The 19,466-nt window shown below is 46.4% G+C and overlaps 1 protein-coding gene across 3 annotated transcripts in view; it reads left to right on the top strand.

Annotated features, from left to right (window-relative positions):
* NTNG2 (netrin G2) overlaps window positions 1–19,466 on the top strand; it is a 77,947-nt gene that overhangs the window by 24,909 nt on the left and 33,572 nt on the right. For all 3 annotated transcript variants that reach the window (XM_058159462.1, XM_058159461.1, XM_058159459.1), the window contains one exon: window positions 14,732–15,375. In XM_058159462.1, coding sequence (XP_058015445.1) covers window positions 14,801–15,375 — 575 coding nt within the window. In that variant the 5' untranslated portion in view covers window positions 14,732–14,800. The remainder of the gene's footprint in view (window positions 1–14,731; window positions 15,376–19,466) is intronic.

Genomic DNA, 19,466 nt, shown 5'->3' with positions numbered 1-19,466 from the left:
GCTGCGTCCATCGGAGAGACAATATCTCAACAAACGTAAACCTCTTCTGCCTTGACACACCCTAAAATTTCACACGACGTGACGCGCAAAGAGCTGAGTTTTCACCTCGTGTGGAACGATGCCTCAACTTTATCATAGTCTCACCTCACTTGACCTCCGGATTGTTTCTTAGATGTCCCTCAAGATGGGAAATCCTGCCTCTTAGCCTTGGGGGGAGGGAAGGGATTGCTGGGGAGGGGCATCTCAGTGGTCTTTTTCATTTTTTTTATTTTTTAGTAAAAAAGTTTTATTTTTACAATCATGTCAAACAATTCATTCAATGTACAGTTATATACATTTAGTCGGGCCTGCCCAGTCACCACCCCCCTTTTTAACACTCTTCCCTCTTCTACCTTCTTTTACTATTTATTTTATTTATTATTTAAATTTTTATACCGCCCTTCTCCTGAAGGACTCAGGGCGGTTCACAGCCAGATAAAAAATACACAGTAATACAATATAAATACGATTAAAATACAATTAAAAAACTTATTAAATTGGCCAAGATTAAAAATTTAGGATAAAAACCCATAAAAACCCATAAATTTAAAACTAACCCAGTCCAGCGCAGATGAATAAGTGAGTTTTAAGCTCGCGACGAGCTTAAACCTATCCAAACCTTCCTCTCCTTCTCTTATCTCATCCTCTCCTCCCTCCACCCTCCACCTTCCTTCTCCCTCTTCTACCCCTCTTCCTTCCTCTTCTCCTCTTTCCTACCTCCTACTCTCTCTTTTCTCCCTCCCCACCGTTCTAAAATGGTAACTGGGCAGACCCGACCCTACATTAATTATATTTATACATCTTCAATAATCCCTGTACATTCACCATCACTCCATCTCTAGCCTCAACCCCCCAATTCCCCTCCCCCATACCCCCCACCCCCCACCCCGACTTCCCAGAACAAAATGCAGGGTATCAAAACTAACAATCATAATCTAAAATAATTCCTAAATTATAATCTCTAGTCTCTCCACACTTAATCACACTCTCAATTCCCCTCTCCTTCAGAAATATATCTAATACAAAATATTTCCTAAATTTACTCATATGCTATTCGATATTTTTTTATCTAATACTTATTCTGCATCTCAGTGGTCTTATGGGGCCCAGACCTCAAGTGATGGGTCTAGAACAGGTGTGCACCCATCTCCTCTCTTCGCACGCACAAAAACCCTCGCATTGACGGACAACAAAACTGATCCGCCCATTCCTTTCATCCCTGCCGGGATTCTGCACTTGCAAAATATTTTCTCGGGCCGACACAAGATGCTGGTTCATCCTTTGGGATTCGGCTCAGGGTCGACGTCAACCTAAGGTTTGGGGGTGGGGGGAGACGCGTCTATGTGAGCCAATCCTCTTTTCCCCCCCCCCCACCCCGCCCCAGAGGCCCCCATGAAGTTTTCAAGTTGGTTTTTGTACTTGGCTGGGATCCGTAACCTGCTTTTCAGAAAAGTTGCTGCGTGTTTTGGGTTGGTCTCCTTTGCCCTGATTTCTCTCTGTGTGTGTCTCTCTCTTCCTCTCTTTCTCTCTCTCTCTCTCTCTTTCTGTCTTCACTCTCTCCCCTCTCTCTGTCTCTCTTTCTCCTTCTCTCTCTCTTTTCCTTTCTTTCTCTCTCTCTGTCTCTGTGTCTCTCTCTCTTCACTCTCTCTCCTCTCTCTCTGTCTCTCTTTCTCCCTCTCTCTGTTTCTCCCTTTCTCTCTCTCTCTTTCTCTCTCCCTTCTCTCTCTTTCTCTCTGCCTCATTTCTCTTTCTGTTTGTCTCTCTTTCTCTCTCTTTTCTCTTTCTCTCTCTCTTTCTCTCTCTCTCTCTGTCTTTCTCTCCCCTTCTCTTTTTCTCTCTTTCTCTCTCTTTCACACTCTCTCTGTTTCTTGCTGTCTGTCTTTCTCTCTCTTTTCCATCTCCCCCTCTCTCTCTCTCTCTCTCTCTTTCCATCCTCTGCTGTGTCTCAATCCTGCCCTGTGCTTGAATTAGCCAGACCTGCAAAAAAAAAAAAAAAAACCCCACACACATTCCCCGTTTTTTTAAAAAAAACATTAATAAAATATTTATGGCTCTGCAAAGCTGCAAATAGAGAGGGCAGGCAGCAGAGCGGCTTTTAAAGAGGAGCCTTCTTTTTCCAGCGTCCTAAGCATTTTTTCCCCTTTCCTTCTCCCGCCTGAATCAATAATGCACTTTGCGTTGTCATAGCTGGAGGCTGCGGTGTTTCTCCGTTGTTGTTTTTCCTGGCGAATGGGACAGTGGCAACTCCTTTTTGGGATGCCTTCATGGTTTTTTTTAGGGAAGCGATGGGAGGAAGAGGGCTCGGAAAACACAGCCGTGCAGGCAACTCCCAAGTTGGTGTCCTACAACAGCCCAGGGCTGATGTTCACCTCTTAGGGGCATTTTATTTTCCTCTGGCCTCCCCATCGCTTTTTCCTTGCGTGCCAGGTGGCTTCTTACGCAATGTTCAGCTCATCTCGTCTTTCTGTATCTGGACGGTGGTCAAACCATGCGAGATGTGTTTAATAATACAGCACATTCTCTGGACCTGTTCAACTGCATTTGGTTGGCTGAGGCCCAGGGAGGGAAGGAGGGAGGGAGGGAGGAAGGAAGGAAGGAGGGAGGGAGGGAGAAGTGAGGAGGGAGGGAAGGAAGGAAGGCGGTCAGGATGGAGGGAAGGAAGGAAAGAGGGAGGGAAGGAGGGAGGGAGGGAGGAAGGAAGGAAGGTGGTCAGGAGGGAGGGAAGGAGGGAAAGAGGGAGGGAGAATGGGAGGGTGGGAGAAAAGGAAGGAAGGAAAGAAGGAAGGAAGGATGGAAGGAAGGTGAAGTCAGGAGGGATGGAAGGAAGGAAAGAGGGAGGGAGAATGGGAGGGAGGGAAAAAGGAAGGATGGAAGGAAGGAAGATAAAGTCAGGAGGAAGGGAGGGAAGAGAAGGAGGGAGGGAGAATAGGAGGGAGGAAGGGAGAGAGGGAGGGAGGGAGGGAGGAAGGTGAAGTCAGGAGGGAGGGAAGGAGATGGGAAGAGAAACCAAAGAGGGAGGGAGGGAAGGGAGGGAAGAAGGAAGGAAGGAAGGAAGGAAGGAAGGAAGGAAGGAAGGAAGGAAGGAAGGAAGGAAGGAAGGAAGGAAGGAAGGATTGATTCAAAGTGAGAAAGAAGGAAGGAAGGATTCAGAGGGAAGGAGGGAGGGAGAGAGAGAGGGAGGAAAGAAAGGAAGAAAGAAAACACCCATTGGGAAATCTGGATTCTCTTAACAATGGTTTGATTCACTTTACCTCTGTGTGATTTTATTAAATCATGTGAAAAAAAAATTGTTGCGAAATCAAGCCCAATTTGACTTACCACCGCAACAAACTCACGACAGAAATTCTGGTTTTTAACTGTGGGTCGTACGTACCCCGCCTCACCCTTAACCTGGAAAGCTGTCAAAAGAAAGGAGGAGTTTTTCCAAAAATCCTGAACCCTGATTTTGCTGGATTTGGCGGTGTCGGGGCATGATCGCTGGCCTGCTGGTTTGGAAGGGAGTCCCACTCAGAACCGCTTGCTTTTCCACCAAGCGTGGTTCGCTTCGGCTCCCCTGGTTTGTATGCGAGATCAAGAGATTGGGGGCAAGTCTGAAACTCTCAACCGTCCTAAGAGGATCAGCTCTTTTAAAAGGGGATGTGAGGTTGTCAGAAGGAGGCCCGCTAAACCCACCTCGGCCAACGATACAATAGCGACATCACAGAAGGTGCTTCTAAAATAACGAGACTCTGGAAGCTGGGCGTATCAAGCTTTCAAGGTCTCTCGGCCAGTCTGGCGAGGAAGATAATCTCCTTAGTGGCACAGTTTCTGACCTAGAAACATTAACCCCCCACTCTGAAAGAAGTCCTATAATCTGCATTCCCTGCATGGAATGTGGGAATGGGAGAAGAAACTCGGGTCCAGTGCATCAAAGGCAGAACAAGAAGGAATGGATGGAAACCAATCAAGGTGTTGTGGCCCGCCAGCAGCCCGCGGAGCTGGCAGCAGAGTTGGACAGTGAGGTGGCTGGGGAGGACGATGGGCCAGTCCTGGAATCAGGGGAAGGCCCGGACGAAGGATCTGTGTCAGAGGCAGAGATGGGGCCAGGGCCATCTGGGAGCGATGCGCGGACAGCTGGGAGCCTCCAGAGGCGGACAGCAGAGAGGCCGAGGAACAGGAGCACGCTTGCACTGTTCCTAGTGCAAGCATGCGAAGAGCTGCCAGAAGGCAAGAGCAGCTAAAGCAAAAAGGACAACTCAGGAGTAAGGCCAGGAGATGATTGGGCCCTCCCATAAGGCTTAAAAGAGCAGCAACAGCTCTTGGGCGCTTTGTAAGAAAGCAACGTTGCTACAATTGTTTCATGTCGGCGTCTCCTGTTTCTGAACTTCGTGGGGTTCTTGCCAAGAAAAGCCTTTGGCAGGGTGCCAAAGAAGACAAAGGTTTGTGATAAGGCCGAAGGACTTTTTCTGAAGGACTTTGTTTTGGAATTAATTTGGAATAATAAAATATATTTGTTTAGGACTGATTGTGTCTGGTAATAACTACTTGGACTTAGGTCACAACACAAGGAAAGAAGCAACCTAGAATTAAGGAGGAATTTCCCCACAGGGAGAACCATTAATCAGTGGAACGGCTTGCCTCTAGAAGTTTTAAATGCTCCAACACTGGACGTTTTTAAGAAGAGATTGGACAACCATTTGTCCAGAAAGGAATAGGGTCTCCTGTTTGAGTTAGGTTGAGTTGGGTTGGACTAGAAGATCTCCAAAGTCTTTCCACCTCCATTATTCTGTTATAATCAGTGGAATGGCTTGCCTTTAGAAGCTGTGGACGGTCCGTCCCTGGAGGTTATCAAGAAGAGATTGGACATCCGTTTGTCTGGAATGGTGCAGGGTCTCCTGCTTGAGCAGGGGGTTGGACTAGATGACCTCCAAGCAGCAGGTTCTGACAGATTCTGGAGAATCTGGCTGGCACCAGAGTGGGGAGGGAATGGAGATTTTGCAATATCCTTCCTCCTGGAATGGGGTGGGAATGGGGATTTTGCAGTATCCTTCCCCTGGAGTGGTGTGGGAATGGGGATTTTGCAGTATCCTTTCCCTGGAGTGGGGAGGGAATGGGGATTTTGCAATATCCTTCCCCCTGGAATAGGGTGGGAATGGGGATTTTGCAGTATCCTTCCCCTGGAGTGGGGTGGGAATGGGGATTTTGCAGTATCCTTTCCCTGGAGTGGGGAGGGAATGGGGATTTTGCAATATCCTTCCCCTGGAGTGGGGTGGGAATGGGGATTTTGCAATATCATTCCCCATGGAATGGGGTGGGAATGGGGATTTTGCAGTATCCTTCCCCTGCCACACCCACCAAGCCATGTCCACAGAACCAGTAGTAAAAAAAATGGATTTCACCACTGCCCAAATCCTTATATATTAAAAAAAAAGGCTATCCATCTTTTTACCCATGAGTAAGCAACATGTGATGTGGTTTTACATTTTGGGTTGTGGCGAGGAGGGGGAATATATTTGTAAAGTGATAGATTTTAATTTAAGTTTTGCTGGCTGTCCTTATGGCTAATAGGAATTGAAAAATGTTTGTTCAGTTTGTGTCTGGTTCGCCCGTACTGAATGCATTTTCTGAGATCAATATCTACATCATTCATTCTTCAGATTTGTGTACTTTGGGGGTTTTTTGAACAACTTCAATAAAAATCCATACCGAAGTGATACACACCCTGCGCATACTTCTAAGCAAGGAGCCCATGGTGTGAGCAAATGACACAGAACTGTAGAAAACAGCTCCAAGAAACTGTATATTAAGCCAGATTGACTCTGAATGAATGAGCATTTATTTAATCAACCCAACAGATGAAAAAAGTGCATCTGAAAAGCTTATTTACCAGGGGAACGATGTATGAAAAGCGATTTTAATGGGAATTTGTATTTCTTTTTTAAAAAAAAAAATAACCACCAATTCGTGCAGAAGCCAGCTAATATGGACGTAAAGGCGGAGGAAGGAAGGAAAGTTAAAAAAGAGAGAGAGAAGTTGAATTCATAGAACTTGTGTAAAGGGCTTCCAATGTGTGTCACAGTGGTGTGTAAAATTATGTGTGGGCAGTACAAGACAATCCTTGACATGCAACAGTTAATATATAATATAATATAACAACAGAGTTGGAAGGGACCTTGGAGGCCTTCTAGTCCAACCCCTTGCCCAGGCAGGAAACCCTACACCATCTCAGTCAGATGGTTATCCAACATTTTCTTAAAAATTTCCAGTGTTGGAGCATTCACAACTTCTGCAGGCAAGTCTTCCACTTATTAATTGGTTATTTATTCCACTTATTAATTATTATTCCACTTATTAATTAGTTGGTTTAGTGACCGTTCAAAGTTACAACGAAGGGGGGAAAGGGGGGGCTTATGACCGATTTTCACACTTAATGGCGGTCACGTGATCAAAATTCAGAGGCTTCGGCAACTGACTCGGTATTTCCGATGGTGGCCGTATCCTGAAGTCGACATTCACTTACCAATTGTCCTGCTTAGCAACAGAAGGGTTGGGCTGAACTCAGTGGTGGGCTGCTCCCAGTTCGTCCCGGTTCGGGCGAACCGGGAGCGGCGGCGGGAGGCTCCGCCCACCCGTCATCCAAAATGCCCTGCGCAGGCGATAGCAAATTGGTAGCGCCAGGATTTGAAACCCACTATGTGCTGAACAGTGGTCGTACGTCCGAGGCCTACCTGTACCGAATGACTGTTTTTTTTAAATTATTATTATTATTAAATAAAATAAACCCCGGTTGACAACCGTTGAAAGCGTAACATATGGCCGATCAGAACCAATCACGGAGGGTTAATACCGCTGATCAACAGTTGGCTTGCCACGGATCCATTGTTAACAACACAAAGCGCAAGGGTTAAGAGACCAACGCTTTGTTCTCCGTCTGGCTTTGCCAGATTCCCGGTTGTCATATAAAGTTGTCGTTCTTATCGGCCGGGCGTCCTCCCGCCTGCTGGGCTTGGCAATCGGAGAGAGAAAGAGACAGATGGGTTTGAAGATCTACCAGCTGCCGGCTTCCATTCAAATCCCAATTCCGCCTCCCTCCGACCCTCCTTTTTTTTTTTTTTAATTTGGTTGCTCCCGCTGGCTCTTAATGCAATAATCTCTTAAGAACAAGAATTCCAGAGTTGCTGCTAGGTTTAAAAAAAATCCCAACAAGAGGGAAAGGGGAGGGGAGAGATAGGGAAATGAAAGGTTGGGGAGGAGAGGAGAGGAAGAGAGGAGAGGGAAGGGAGAGGAAGGGAAGGGAAGGGAAGGGAAGGGAAGGGAGAGGAAGAAGGGAAGGGACAGAAAGGAAAGGAAAGGAAGAAGGGAAGGGACGGAAAGGAAAGAAAAGGAAAGGAAGAAGAGAAGGGAAGGGAAGGGAAGGGAAGGGAAGGAAAGGAAAGGAAAGGAAAGGAAAGGAAAGGAAAGGAAAGGAAAGGAAAGGAAAGGAAAGAAGGAAAGGAAGAAGGGAAGGGTAGGGAAGGGAAAGGAAAGGAAAAAGATGAGGAGGGAAGGAGGAGAGAAAAGGGAAGGAGGGAGAAAGAAAGAGAGAGGAGGAAAAGGGAAGGATGGAGGAATGAAGGGAAGGGAAAAAATGAGGGAGGAAAGGGAATGAAGGAAGAGGAAGGAAAGAAGAAAAGCAAGGTGTAAACCAACAAAGAAATAACAAATCTCTGAAGCCCTACGAAAACCTTCCTTCTTTCCTTCCTTCCCTCCCATACAAGGCCTCCAATCATCTCCTGCCCAAAGTTTAAAGGGCGAAGAGGATCCACGACTCAAAACGAATCAGAAGCCGAACGCCGACCATCATTTCGCGTAAAAACAGACAACACCAATAACGGTGTCTTGTACACACACACACACACACACACACACACACACACACAGAGCCAAGGGGGGCACCCCACCAAAGGGCAAGGAGTGAAAGATGCCCGAGAGGAAGGTGGCTGGCTTGGGCTTGGACCAAAATAGCTCCAATGACCGCATCTTTTTCCGCCGATTCATGGCAAGCCGAGCAACACCCGTCTCGCTTGCCAGGGAGTTGCCACGGTTGACTTTGGTGCCCAGCAGCCTTTTTTTTTTTTTTTCTTCGTTGGGAAGCCATCGGGAGAGAGGAATTCAAAACCAGCCTTCAGGTCTGAGAAAGAAGCAGCCGATCGATCGCTCCTTCACCCGAGCCCAGAAGGTACGAAGAAAAGGAGAAATTCAGAAATTCAAAACCGACCTAGATTAGGGCTCCGGTGGCTTAATTTAAACTCTTGGATACGCCGACTCTTATTTCCTTTTGGCTTCCGAGGAGGAGGAGGAGACACGGGTGCCGTCAGGCGAAGGACAACCGGAGAAGGATCGCCGACAGCTAGTCCTCGACTTATGACCGCCACGGAGCCCAAAACTGTCTCTCGTTTCAGCGAGACGTTGGTTAAGTGAGTTTCGCCACCGTTTCGCGGCCTTCCCGGCCGGCCATCATTAAGCAAATGCGGTGCCGCTGATAAGTTAGTAACCCGGTCATTAAGTGAATCCGGCTTCCCCCGTCGACATTGCCTGAATTCTGGTCATCCGAATGTAAATCACGTGACCACAATGGGCGTTAAGTATGGGAGGAAAATGATCACCGGTCACTTTTTTTTCAGTGCCGTCGTAACTGTGAATGGTCACTAAACAAATTGCAATGCTCTTGTGTTATTTGTGGTTAATATCACTTTATCCCTTTTTCACCAAGCAGGGCTGGCCTAACGTTACAGTTTTTAATTGAGTGTTTTAATGGGGTTTTAAGGGAATTAATTCTATTTTATTAATTTTTACCTAGAAATTTTTTAATTCTTCAGCTTATTGAATCAGATTCTTAATTGTTTATTGTATTTTAATTTTTTTCCGATATTTATGTTTTATTTCTGCTGTACAGCGCCCTGAGTCTTCGGAGAAGGGCGGTATAAAAATACGAAAAGTAAAATAAATAAAATAAAGAGGTGGGTTTTACATCATTTTCACCATGCGCCCAAAATGTGAGCGTGCGCGTCTTCCGCGCAATGTGCTTTGCTCACGCATGGGGATCGCACACATGCGCGTGGCTTAGAAAACGTGGATAAATAGGACGGCGTAGCGCTGGGGCGGTGGGCAAGCCCACCCACAGGTGGTCACTACCAGTTTTCCCGAACCGGTCTGAACCATCTCAAACCGGCTGAATTCCACCACTTCTTCATCCTGTTTATAGCAATTCCACGCATTTCTGCAGCTTGGTCTGGGCAAGGCAACATCTGAAATCTATATAAAAACTATTTCTATTTAAAAAAAAAAAGGAGGGGACAGGAAGACGAAAAGGCCCCCGTTTTATTAACGCTCACACACACCCCAAACAGCTTCCTTTTTTAACGCCGGCAATGTTGGCAAAATGCATTTATCCGGTTTCTGCTCCTTCTTATTTTTTGCCTTGCAATTTGATAGTCTCTGCGCTCCGTGTTTTCCCACTTACTAGCTATTAGCAGTAATCACTCTAAATTAATTAAGGCAGCTCCCTTCCTCTAAGCCTGTGAATGGAATTGAAATTAATTGTCGGCAAATATCACTAGGAATTCCTGCCTGGTCTTTTGGTGGGTTATCAATTTATGCCTCGGAGGGAGAGACGTTTAATTATCTTCAAATGTTATATATGGGGTGCTGGGTCTCAGTCGGTCGTCTACTCAAGTTTGACTCCATGGTAGGAGGCGGTCAGTGTGTGTGTGTGATCCTTTATTCCCAGTCTATACACACATACACACACACACACACACCTTAAATTTAAACCCCAAAGAACCCCGGGACAGGGCAAGATGGAAACTTATCAGAAAGAAATCCAATCTAGAACTAAGGAGACATTCATTTCCTAAGAAAATGAAGAATTAACCAGTGGAACGGCTTGCCTCAAGAAGTTGTGGCTGCTCCATCACTGAAGGTTTTTAAAAAGAGATTGGACAACCATTTGTCTGGAATGGTATAGGTTCTTCTACTTGAGCAGTAGTTCCTATTCCTATTCCTTCTTCTCCTCTTCTCTTCTCTTCTCTTCTCGTCTCGTCTCTTCTCGTCTCTTCTCTTCTCTTCTCGTCTCTTCTCTTCCTATTTCTTCTTCTCTTCTCTTCTCCTCTCCTCTCCTCTTGTCTTCTCCTCTTCTCTTCCTATTTCTTTTTCTCTTCTCTTCTCTTCTCCTATTCTATTCTATTCTATTCTATTCTATTCTATTCTATTCTATTCTATTCTATTCTATTCTATTCTATTCTATTCTATTCTAACCAGTGGAATGGCTTGCCTCCAGAAGTTGTGGTTTTTAAGAAGAGATTGGAAATCCATTTGTCTGGAAGGGGATAGGGTCTCCTACTTGAACAAGCGGATTGGACTAGGAGACCTCCAAGGTCTCCATTGTAATTCTGATATTCTGTATTCTGTAATTAACCAGTGGAACGCCTTGCCTCCAGAAGCTGTGGCTGCTCCACCCTTGGAAGTGTTCAAGAAGAAATTGGACAGCCATTTGTCTGGAACAGGGTAGGGTTTCCTGCTTGAGGGAGAGGGTTGGAGTAGAAGATCTCCCAAGGCCCCTTCCAACACTGTTAGTCTGTTAAGTTCTCTGGGCCAGCAATCTGACTCAAGACAAAGCTGGTTAATTAATTGGTGGCGACGACATACATTTTAATCACAGAAATCAATGTAACAGAATGTTAAAAGGGGAATCCATTTATTGATTTGTTGATCACGTGACCACGTTGAGGGGAGGGGTTGCTGCAATGGTTATAGATGTGAACAATGGTCGTAAGACACTTTTCAGTGCCATTGTAGCCTCAAATGGTCACTAAACCAGATGGACGGGGAGGGAGAGGTATAGCGATTTCCAAATCTAGAATCGAATCGAATCGAATCGAATCGAATAGAATAGAATAGAATAGAATAGAATAGAATAATATTGGAATGAAGAATAGAATGGAATGGAACAGAACAGAACAGAATATGGAATAGAATAGAATAGAATAGAATAGAATAGAATAGAATAGAATAGAATAGAATAGAATAGAAAATAGAATAGAATAGAATAGGAGTTGGAAGGGACCTTGGAGGTCTTCTAGTCTAACTCTCTGCTTAGGCAGGAAACACTACACCACTTCGGACAAATGGTTATCTAACATCTTCTTTAAAACTCCCAGTGTTGGAGCATTCACAACTTCTGGAGGCAAGTTGTTCCACTGGTTAATTGTTCTAACTGTCAGGAAATTTCTCCTAAGTTCTAAGTTTCTTCTGTCCTTGATGAGTTTCCACCCATTGCTTCTTATTCTACCCTCAGGTGCTTTGGAGAACAGCCCGACTCCCTCTTCTTTGTGGCAGCCCCTGAGATATTGGAAGACTGCTATCCTGTCTCCCCTAGTCCTTCTTTTCATTAAACTAGACCCGGTCCAGTTCCTGCAACCGTTCTTCATATGTTTTAGCCTCCAGTCTTCCTAATCCTCTTTCTTGCTCTTCGCTGCACTCTTTCTAGACTCTCAACATCTTTTTTTACATCGTGGCGACCAAAACTGAATGCAGTATTCCAAGTGTGGCCTTACCACATTTAAATTTCTTGCTAAAAGAAGAAACAGACATACCTGTTCTACTTGGCACATTGGTGCACTTAAAATATGGAACTGACCCTCTTAAACCGAACAACAGAGGCGGGAGAGTCACCCAAAATACTAAACTCGGTTAAAATAAAGTTTGGTAGTTTTTTATCATGTGAGAACACAGCCCCTGGTCTTGTGAAGTTGCGTGAACCAGGCCGCTGTGTTAAGTTATACCATGGTGTATTTATTTTGCTTATTTTACCCTGCGTGTAACTCTTGACTGTTGTGTCTGGCGAAGCCGCATCTAATATTTATTACGTTGCGTTAATCCAGCTTTGAAATAAGGCAGTTTCTAGAGAAATGGGGACTTTAAAAGGCAACAGCTGAGTCACGTTGGAGGCCGCAAGGATTATGGCACACGTGCACGAATATCTGTTGTTTGATTATTGTTGCTTTTCCCAAAAATGTGCTTTCAGCTGCTTGTGGGTTAAGTCAAGGACAATAAGTTCATGATTGTGGTTTGTTTCTTTTTCTAGACCCTGCGATCTCCTAGCTTTTGCATTCCGAACAGATGTCTGCTTTTTTTAAAAAAAGAAAAATAATTCGAAGGCTAAGCTATTAATAACAATTTTACTTAAAATACACAAGGAGGAAAGGAGTCGGAGCTGGCAAGCCCCCCTCTCTCCTTTCATGATGTTGAAAATAAAAAATTAAATCCCCCCACTCTTCTTAGCAGACCAATCCGGGTCGCTGATTAAAGCAATTTCTTTGAGTGGAAGTTTGCAAGAGAGCAAAACGGATTTTGCACAAGCGATAACCTATCACCATGATGGCGAACCTATGGCACGGCATGCCGGAAGTGGCATGCAGAAATATATTTCTGGGCACGCAAGCTGTCGCCCAATTCACATGCGCTCGTGCCCCAGCTGGTGCGCAATTCAGGGGACCCAGCTGGTCTTCGGAGCTCTCCTGCGCATGCGAATAATTGTGTGCATCACGCATATGCGCAGAAAGTGTTTGCGTGCGTATATTGCGCGCACAGAAACCGTGCGCATTGCACACGCAGTTCATGGGGGAGCCACGCAAAATCTGCGCGCATGTGCAGATGGTGTGGTCAGTGGTGGGTTTAACTTATCTTTGCTACCATGCGCAGATTGTATTTGATAATGTCCGGGCAGGTGGGCGGAGCTTCTCACTGCTGCTGCTGCTACCGGTTTGCCCAAACCGGGGCGAACCGGTAGCAACCCACCGCTGGGTGTGGTTGTATGTACAGTGCACGGTGGGGGCGTGCACGAAAGCTGTGCACATGCCCAGATGGTGCGGTTGCACGCAAAGCGTATGGGGGAAGAGCCAGGCATTAGTTGCGGATGGCACGCATGCACATGAAGTGTGCAAAGCACGTATCTATTTTTTTTTTTTTTTAGGGCAAATTTTTTTTATTTTTTTTCCATAATAATTCCCACAATTTGACCAGTGTACAATACAATCACTTATACAACAATCGATCCTATACTCAAATTATGCTCAATCCGGGCTACTCGACCGCCACTCCCTCCCTTAATCCTTTCTACCCTTCTCATCCTTCTTCGACTTTCCCCACCATCCTTCTCCTCGCTTTCCTACTTCCCCTCCTCTTTCCCACTTCTCACTACCATCCTTTCTTCTCCTCCTATCCTTTCTTCTCCCTCCCTTCTTTCCTACCTACCTACCTACTTTCTTCCTTCTTTACTCCTCTTTCCTTACCCTTTCCCTTCGGGAGTGGTTACCGAGCAGCCCCGACTTTACACCATTCCAACTTGTTTAATTCTACCCTTATTTCTGTACAATGGCAATCAATCAATTTATAATCTTCCCCTTCCCCCCCCCCCGTTTCCCCCCCTCGCCCCCCCAAGACTTCCCAGAACAGAATACAGGGTATTGTAACTAACAAACATAATCTAAAATATAACATAAAACATATTCCATTTCACACCATCAAACCATCACACTATCAATTCCCTTCTTTCTTAAACTCTAATACATGTCAATTCCTAACTTCACTCAAAAACTAATTGATATTTTTTAATCTGATACCTAAGCACGTATCTATTTGGTACTCAGTGAGTAAAAGGTTCGCCACCACTGACTTATCAGCCCTTCTCAGTGGGCTCAATCTGGGCCGCAACCCAGAAGAGGAGCTGCCCAGGGCACATGCACGCGTCTGAAAATGAACTTCCGGTTTCAGCCAGCTACTCTTCCAGGTCTCTGGCGCGCATGCACACGTGACGATCGGCTGGCTGGCGCACACGCTCATGCAGCAAAACCGAAGACCAGCTCTTCTAGTCTCTGGCACTGCCACACGCAAAAAGGCTAGCGGATTGTCATGCACGCATGCGCACCAGAAACCCGGAAGTGGAACGGGCCACGCCGCAAGTGCCAGGCGACATGGCTCCGCATGCCACTTTGGGCACGTGTGCCATAGGTTCGCCATCATGGCACTAGACGTTGGACTAGAAGACTTCCAAGGTGTTGTGTCTGCACCCCCCAAGCCGGGCCTCCTGCCAGAAAGTGACTTGGAAAGTGAGGGGGAAGGGCCGTCAGGACTTACCTCGGGGAGCACCGGCTTCCCTGGCTCAGGTCCGGGAGCCAGAGGCAGGCCAGGTGGAGGAGATAACGAGGCCTCCGTCCCCTGATTCTTTCCCCCCCCCAGGCCACGCCTTCAGACCCAGCTGATGGCAATCAGGCCTGGCTGGACCCTAGGTTTCATAGGCAGGAGAGGTGGGAACAACAGAAGCAGGGGTGGGGCAGGCCTAGGAAGTGCTGAGTCATGGAGCCACACCCCACAGGATATAAAACCAGCAAGAGCTGCTGTGCCTCTTAGTAGCAGGCAAATCAACTGCTTAACTAAGAGCTGAAGTACTGTTTGTTCCTGGGTGACTCATCGGCCTCGAGGGAGATAACAAAGACACTTGGCAGACGCTCGCTAGTTTGCTGCCAGAGCTGATAGTGCCAGCTAATTAAGCCATCGCTCGGACGGAGGCAAGGGGGGGACAGAACATAAGGTGTCTTCCAACCCCTATTGTTCTTCGTTCTCATCTCCCTGTCTTCTCCTCTCATTCTCCTTCTTCTTCTTCTTCTTCTTCCAGGAAAACCCGTACTTGTGCAGCGACGAGTGCGATGCTTCCAATCCAGATCTGGCCCATCCTCCCAAGCTGATGTTCGATAAAGAAGACGAAGGCCTGGCCACCTACTGGCAGAGCGTGACCTGGAGCCGTTATCCCAAGCCTTTGTTGGCCAACATCACCTTGTCTTGGAACAAGACCATCGAGCTGACCGACGACGTCGTGTTGACTTTTGAGTACGGCCGTCCCACCAAGATGATCTTGGAGAAGTCCTTGGACAACGGGAGGACGTGGCAACCCTACCAGTACTACGCGGACGAATGTAACGAAGCTTTCGGCATGCCGGCGCGGAAAGTGAGGGAGCTGTCCACGACCAACGTCAACAGAGTCATTTGCACGGAGGAATATTCCCGTTGGGTGGGGTCCAAGAAAGAGAAGGAGGTCAGATTCGAGGTGAAGGACCGTTTTGCCATTTTTGCCGGGCCCGAACTACGAAACATGGACAACCTTTACACCAGGCTGGAGAGCGCCAAGGGCCTGAAGGATTTCTTCACCGTGACGGATTTGAGGATGCGGCTTTTGAAACCCGCGCTCGGGGGCACCTACGTCCAGAGAGAGAACTTGTACAAGTATTTCTACGCCATCTCCAATATCGAAGTCACAGGCAGGTAATCGGAGCTGCGCTTCCTTTGCTCTGCTTTTTCTCTCCCCCCCCCACTCTCCCCCGGTTTAAATTCGTCCGTCGTTGGCGTCTTTTGGGTAACCCAACCAGCTGAGCTGTCAGGATGCGTCTCCCGAAAAAGGCGCTCTCGGTTCAGAACAGGAAAAGGGCGTCAGGCGTCTTGGGTTTCTTTGGCATCTTTCTCTTTAAACCAACAAACCAAAACAAAACCCCTTTTTATTGGATGGAAAAGAAATTGCTTTTGGGGTGGTTGGGTTTTTGTTTTGTTTTTTGCTTAAAAAACAGCAACATTTTGATGAAATTCTCCAGAGTGAAATGTAGTTTTCTTGTACTTTACTTAGTGGCGAGAAAGCCAAGAGGTGAATATAAATGATTGTTCTTTCGTTTACAATCCTTTCCTTTGACTTCAGTGGTTCAGTTTTGTTTCCTTCCTTCCTTCCTTCCTTCCTTCCTTCCTTCCTTCCTCCCTCTTTCCTTTCTTTTTCTTTCTTTCTTCAACCCACCTCCCTTCCCTCTTCTTTTATCCCCTCCCTCCCTCCTTGCCTCCCTCCCTCCTTCCTTTCTTTTCCTTTCCTTCTTTAACCCTCCCTCCTTCCTTTTTCTTTTATCCCTCCCTCCCTCCCTCCCTCCTCCTTCCTTTCTTTCTTTCTTTCTTTCTTTCTTCAACCTGCCCCTTCCTCTTCTTTATCCCTTCCTCCCTCCTTGCCTCCTCCTCCTTCCTTCCTTCTTCCTTCCTCCTTCCTCTTCTTTATCCCTCCTCCTCCTTCCTCTTCTTTTATCCCTCCCTCCCTCCCTCCCTCTTTCCTTTCTTTTTCTTTCTTTCTTTCTTCAACCCGCCCCCCCTTCCCTCTTCTTTTATCCCCTCCCTCCCTCCTTGCCTCCCTCCCTCCTTCCTTTCTTTTCCTTTCCTTCTTTAACCCTCCCTCCTTCCTTTTTCTTTTATCTCCTTCCTTCCTTCCTTCCTTCCTCCCTCTTTCCTTTCTTTTTCTTTCTTTCTTCAACCTGCCCCCCTTCCCTCTTCTTTTATCCCTTCCCTCCCTCCTTGCCTCCCTCCCTCCTTCCTTTCTTTTCCTTTCCTTCTTTAACCCTCCCTCCTTCCTTTTTCTTTTATCTCCTTCTTCTCTTCCTTCCTTCCTCCTTCCCTCCCTTGGAAAAATCCTTCCTCCCTTGCAAAGCCAATTCTCTCTTTCACCAAGCAACCTGAGAAAGGGCAAAAAGCGATGCCAGACAATTGTTCTGCCTGGCACAAGAAAGTTTGCAGTCGGGCGGATTGCGGGTACGATGGCGAGTCTCTCCTTTAAAGGACGTGTTATTTTTATTCCTGCCCTCCTATGCTAGTCCTCCCATCCTGCCCCTATTGATCTAATAAGTAACAGGAGGAGGTGCCAGGCCTGCGACAGGAATAGAAACCAGAAAGTCCGCCTTTGGTGAGCAAGGGCTGGCACGTCACAGCAGAACGGAGGAATCCGAGGTGATGGGGAAGACAAACTAGTTTTATGGGAATCGCTCCAGGTATGGGAGAGGAAGGAAGGAGGAGGAGGAGGAGGAGGAGGAGTGATAGGCAGAGAAGGGAGGAGGAGGAGGAGGAGGAGGAAGGAGGCAGAGAAGGAAGAAAGGAGAGAGGCAAAGAAGGAAGGAAAGAAGGGAGAGATGCAGAGAAGGAAGGAAGGGAGGAGGAGGAGGAGGCAGAGAAGGAGGAGAGGCAGAGAGGAAGGAAGGAGGAGGAGGAGAAGGAAGGAGGAGGAAGGAAGGAAGGAAGGAAGGAAGGAAGGAAGGAGGAAGGAAGGAAGGAAGGAAGGAAGGAAGAGGCAGGAAGGAATGGAGAGGCAGAGAGGAGGAGGAGGAAGGAAGGAAGGAGGCAGAGAAGGAAGGGAGGAAGGAGGCAGAGAAGGGAGGGAGGGAGGGAGGAAGGAGAGAGGCAGAGAGGGAAGGAAGGGAAGGAGGGAGGGAGCGAAGGAAGGAAGGAAGGAGAGAGGCAGGGAAGGAATGGAGAGAGGCAGAGGAGGAAGGAAGGAAGGAAGGAAATAGGCAGAGAAGGAAGGAAGGGAGAGAGGCAGAGAAGAAAGGAAGAAGGAAGGGAGGAAGGAAGGAGAGAAGCAGGGAAGGAAGAGAGAGGCAGAGGAGGAAGGAAGGAAGGAAGGAAGGAAGGAAGGAAGGAAGGAAGGAAGGAAGGAAGGAAGGAGAGATGCAGGAAATGAAGAGAGAGGCAGAGGAGGAAGGAAGGAAGGAAGGAAGGAAGGAAGGAAGGAAGGAAGGAAGGAAGGAAGATCTTTTCAATCTCATTTCTTCTCGCTTTGCATAGGGAGCACCTGAAGCATATGAAGCAGGAAAGATCAGAAGAGACATCCTCTCTGGTCAATCTAATTTTCTTCTTTATTTAACAGCCGGTAGGTCTTGCCTGGATAGACAGAGTGAAATTGAAGTTCATGGCATGAGCATTGAGCTGAAGGCTCCTATTATGAGCAATCCAATTAAGGAGATGCATATAAATTACGGACTAATTATTAAGTTTCCCCACATTGCCTAAAAGTATTTGCATGTTCTCTGTACCTTGGAATGTTTTCCTTCTTAATTTAATTTCCTTCTTTCCGATCAACTTCTCAACTTCCATTATCCAGGGGTTTCAAGACAGTAGATTTGATTTCTGGAGCCCAGAACCAACCAATCTTCCTTCCTTCCTTCCTTCCTTCCTTCCTTCCTTCCTTCCTTCCTTCCTTCCTTCCTTCCTCCTCTGCCTCTCTCTTCATTGGTGTCATTTGCTAACCAGGCTGGCAAGGCAGAAGAAGACCCTTCAAGAATGGATTTTTCAAAGATCGCGATCGCTTCCCACAAATAGATTTATCGCACAGCATCTTTCAAAAAACCTTCCCATCGCTCCCGTGAATTAAAACGCGGGCTCTATTTATAGTGAAACTGAGGTTCAGATTTTTCACGTTGCTTTTTTTCTACCCCGTGTGACGAAGCGGGCTGGGAGCCAACCTCCTTTGGGTGGGTGCAACGTTTTCCATCTGCCTCTTGCTTTGATCATGGACTGACTTGAGATTACGCTTTTTCACTCTTGACTGTGTGAAAGCCAGCTCTCAATTTCACAAAGAACTTCACCTCGTAAAAAGAAAAAGTGGGGGGGAAAAATAAAAGAGGGGAGTGGGGGGAGAAAGGGGGATAAGATAAGGGAATCCAGCAGGAAATAAAAACCTGAAAATACATCCAGGAATGTGTTCGTTTGTGCAGTCCTAAGATGCTCTCTGAGCTTGGCTGTTTTCTGTAGACATTTCGTGACCCAGCTAGGTAACATCATCAGCGCTGGATGGGAGTGGGGTTTGTGGAGGAGGAGGAGGAGGAGGAAGACTGCAAGGTCTTTGATGCCCTCTGAGCTTGGTGGTTCTCTTGCAGATGTTTCATGGCCCAACTATACTTGAATACTGCTCACCTGCCTGGAACCCTCCCTGTATTTCAGACATCAATTCATTAGAGGGGGTCCAGAGATCTTTTACTAGAAGAATTCTTAAATCTTCTGCTCGAAATAAAATCCCCTATACCACCAAGCTTGGAATTTTAGGTCTAGATAGCCTCGAACTACGTCGTCTACGTTCCGACCTATGCTTAGTTCGTAAGATTATTTATCAAAACGTTCTACCTGTACATGAGTTCTTTAATTTCAACCGCAATAACACAAGGGCTCTTAATAGATTTCAACTCAGTGTAATTCGCTCGAATCTTAATTGTAGGAAATATGACTTCTGCAATAGAGTAGTAAATGTCTGGAGCGCTCGACCTGATCCTGTTGTTAATCTTTCTAATCCCCATACCTTTTACCTTAAAAAACTGTCTACCGTGGACCTTCCATGTTTCTTAAGAGGTCCGTAAGGGGGCGTGCATAAGCGCACCTGCGTGCCTACCGTCCCTGTTCTACTGTTCCCAATAATATAATATAATATAATATAATATAATATAATTAATATAATATAATATAATATAATATAATATAATATAATATAATATAATATAATATAATATAATATAATATAATATAATATAATATAATATAATATAATATATAACAACAGAGTTGGAAGG

Source organism: Ahaetulla prasina, chromosome 16 (assembly GCF_028640845.1).
Source record: "Ahaetulla prasina isolate Xishuangbanna chromosome 16, ASM2864084v1, whole genome shotgun sequence".
NCBI classification, from domain to species: domain Eukaryota; kingdom Metazoa; phylum Chordata; class Lepidosauria; order Squamata; family Colubridae; genus Ahaetulla; species Ahaetulla prasina.
The sequence above is the reverse complement of the archived record's forward strand: the minus strand, read 5'-3'. Positions and strand labels throughout refer to the sequence as shown.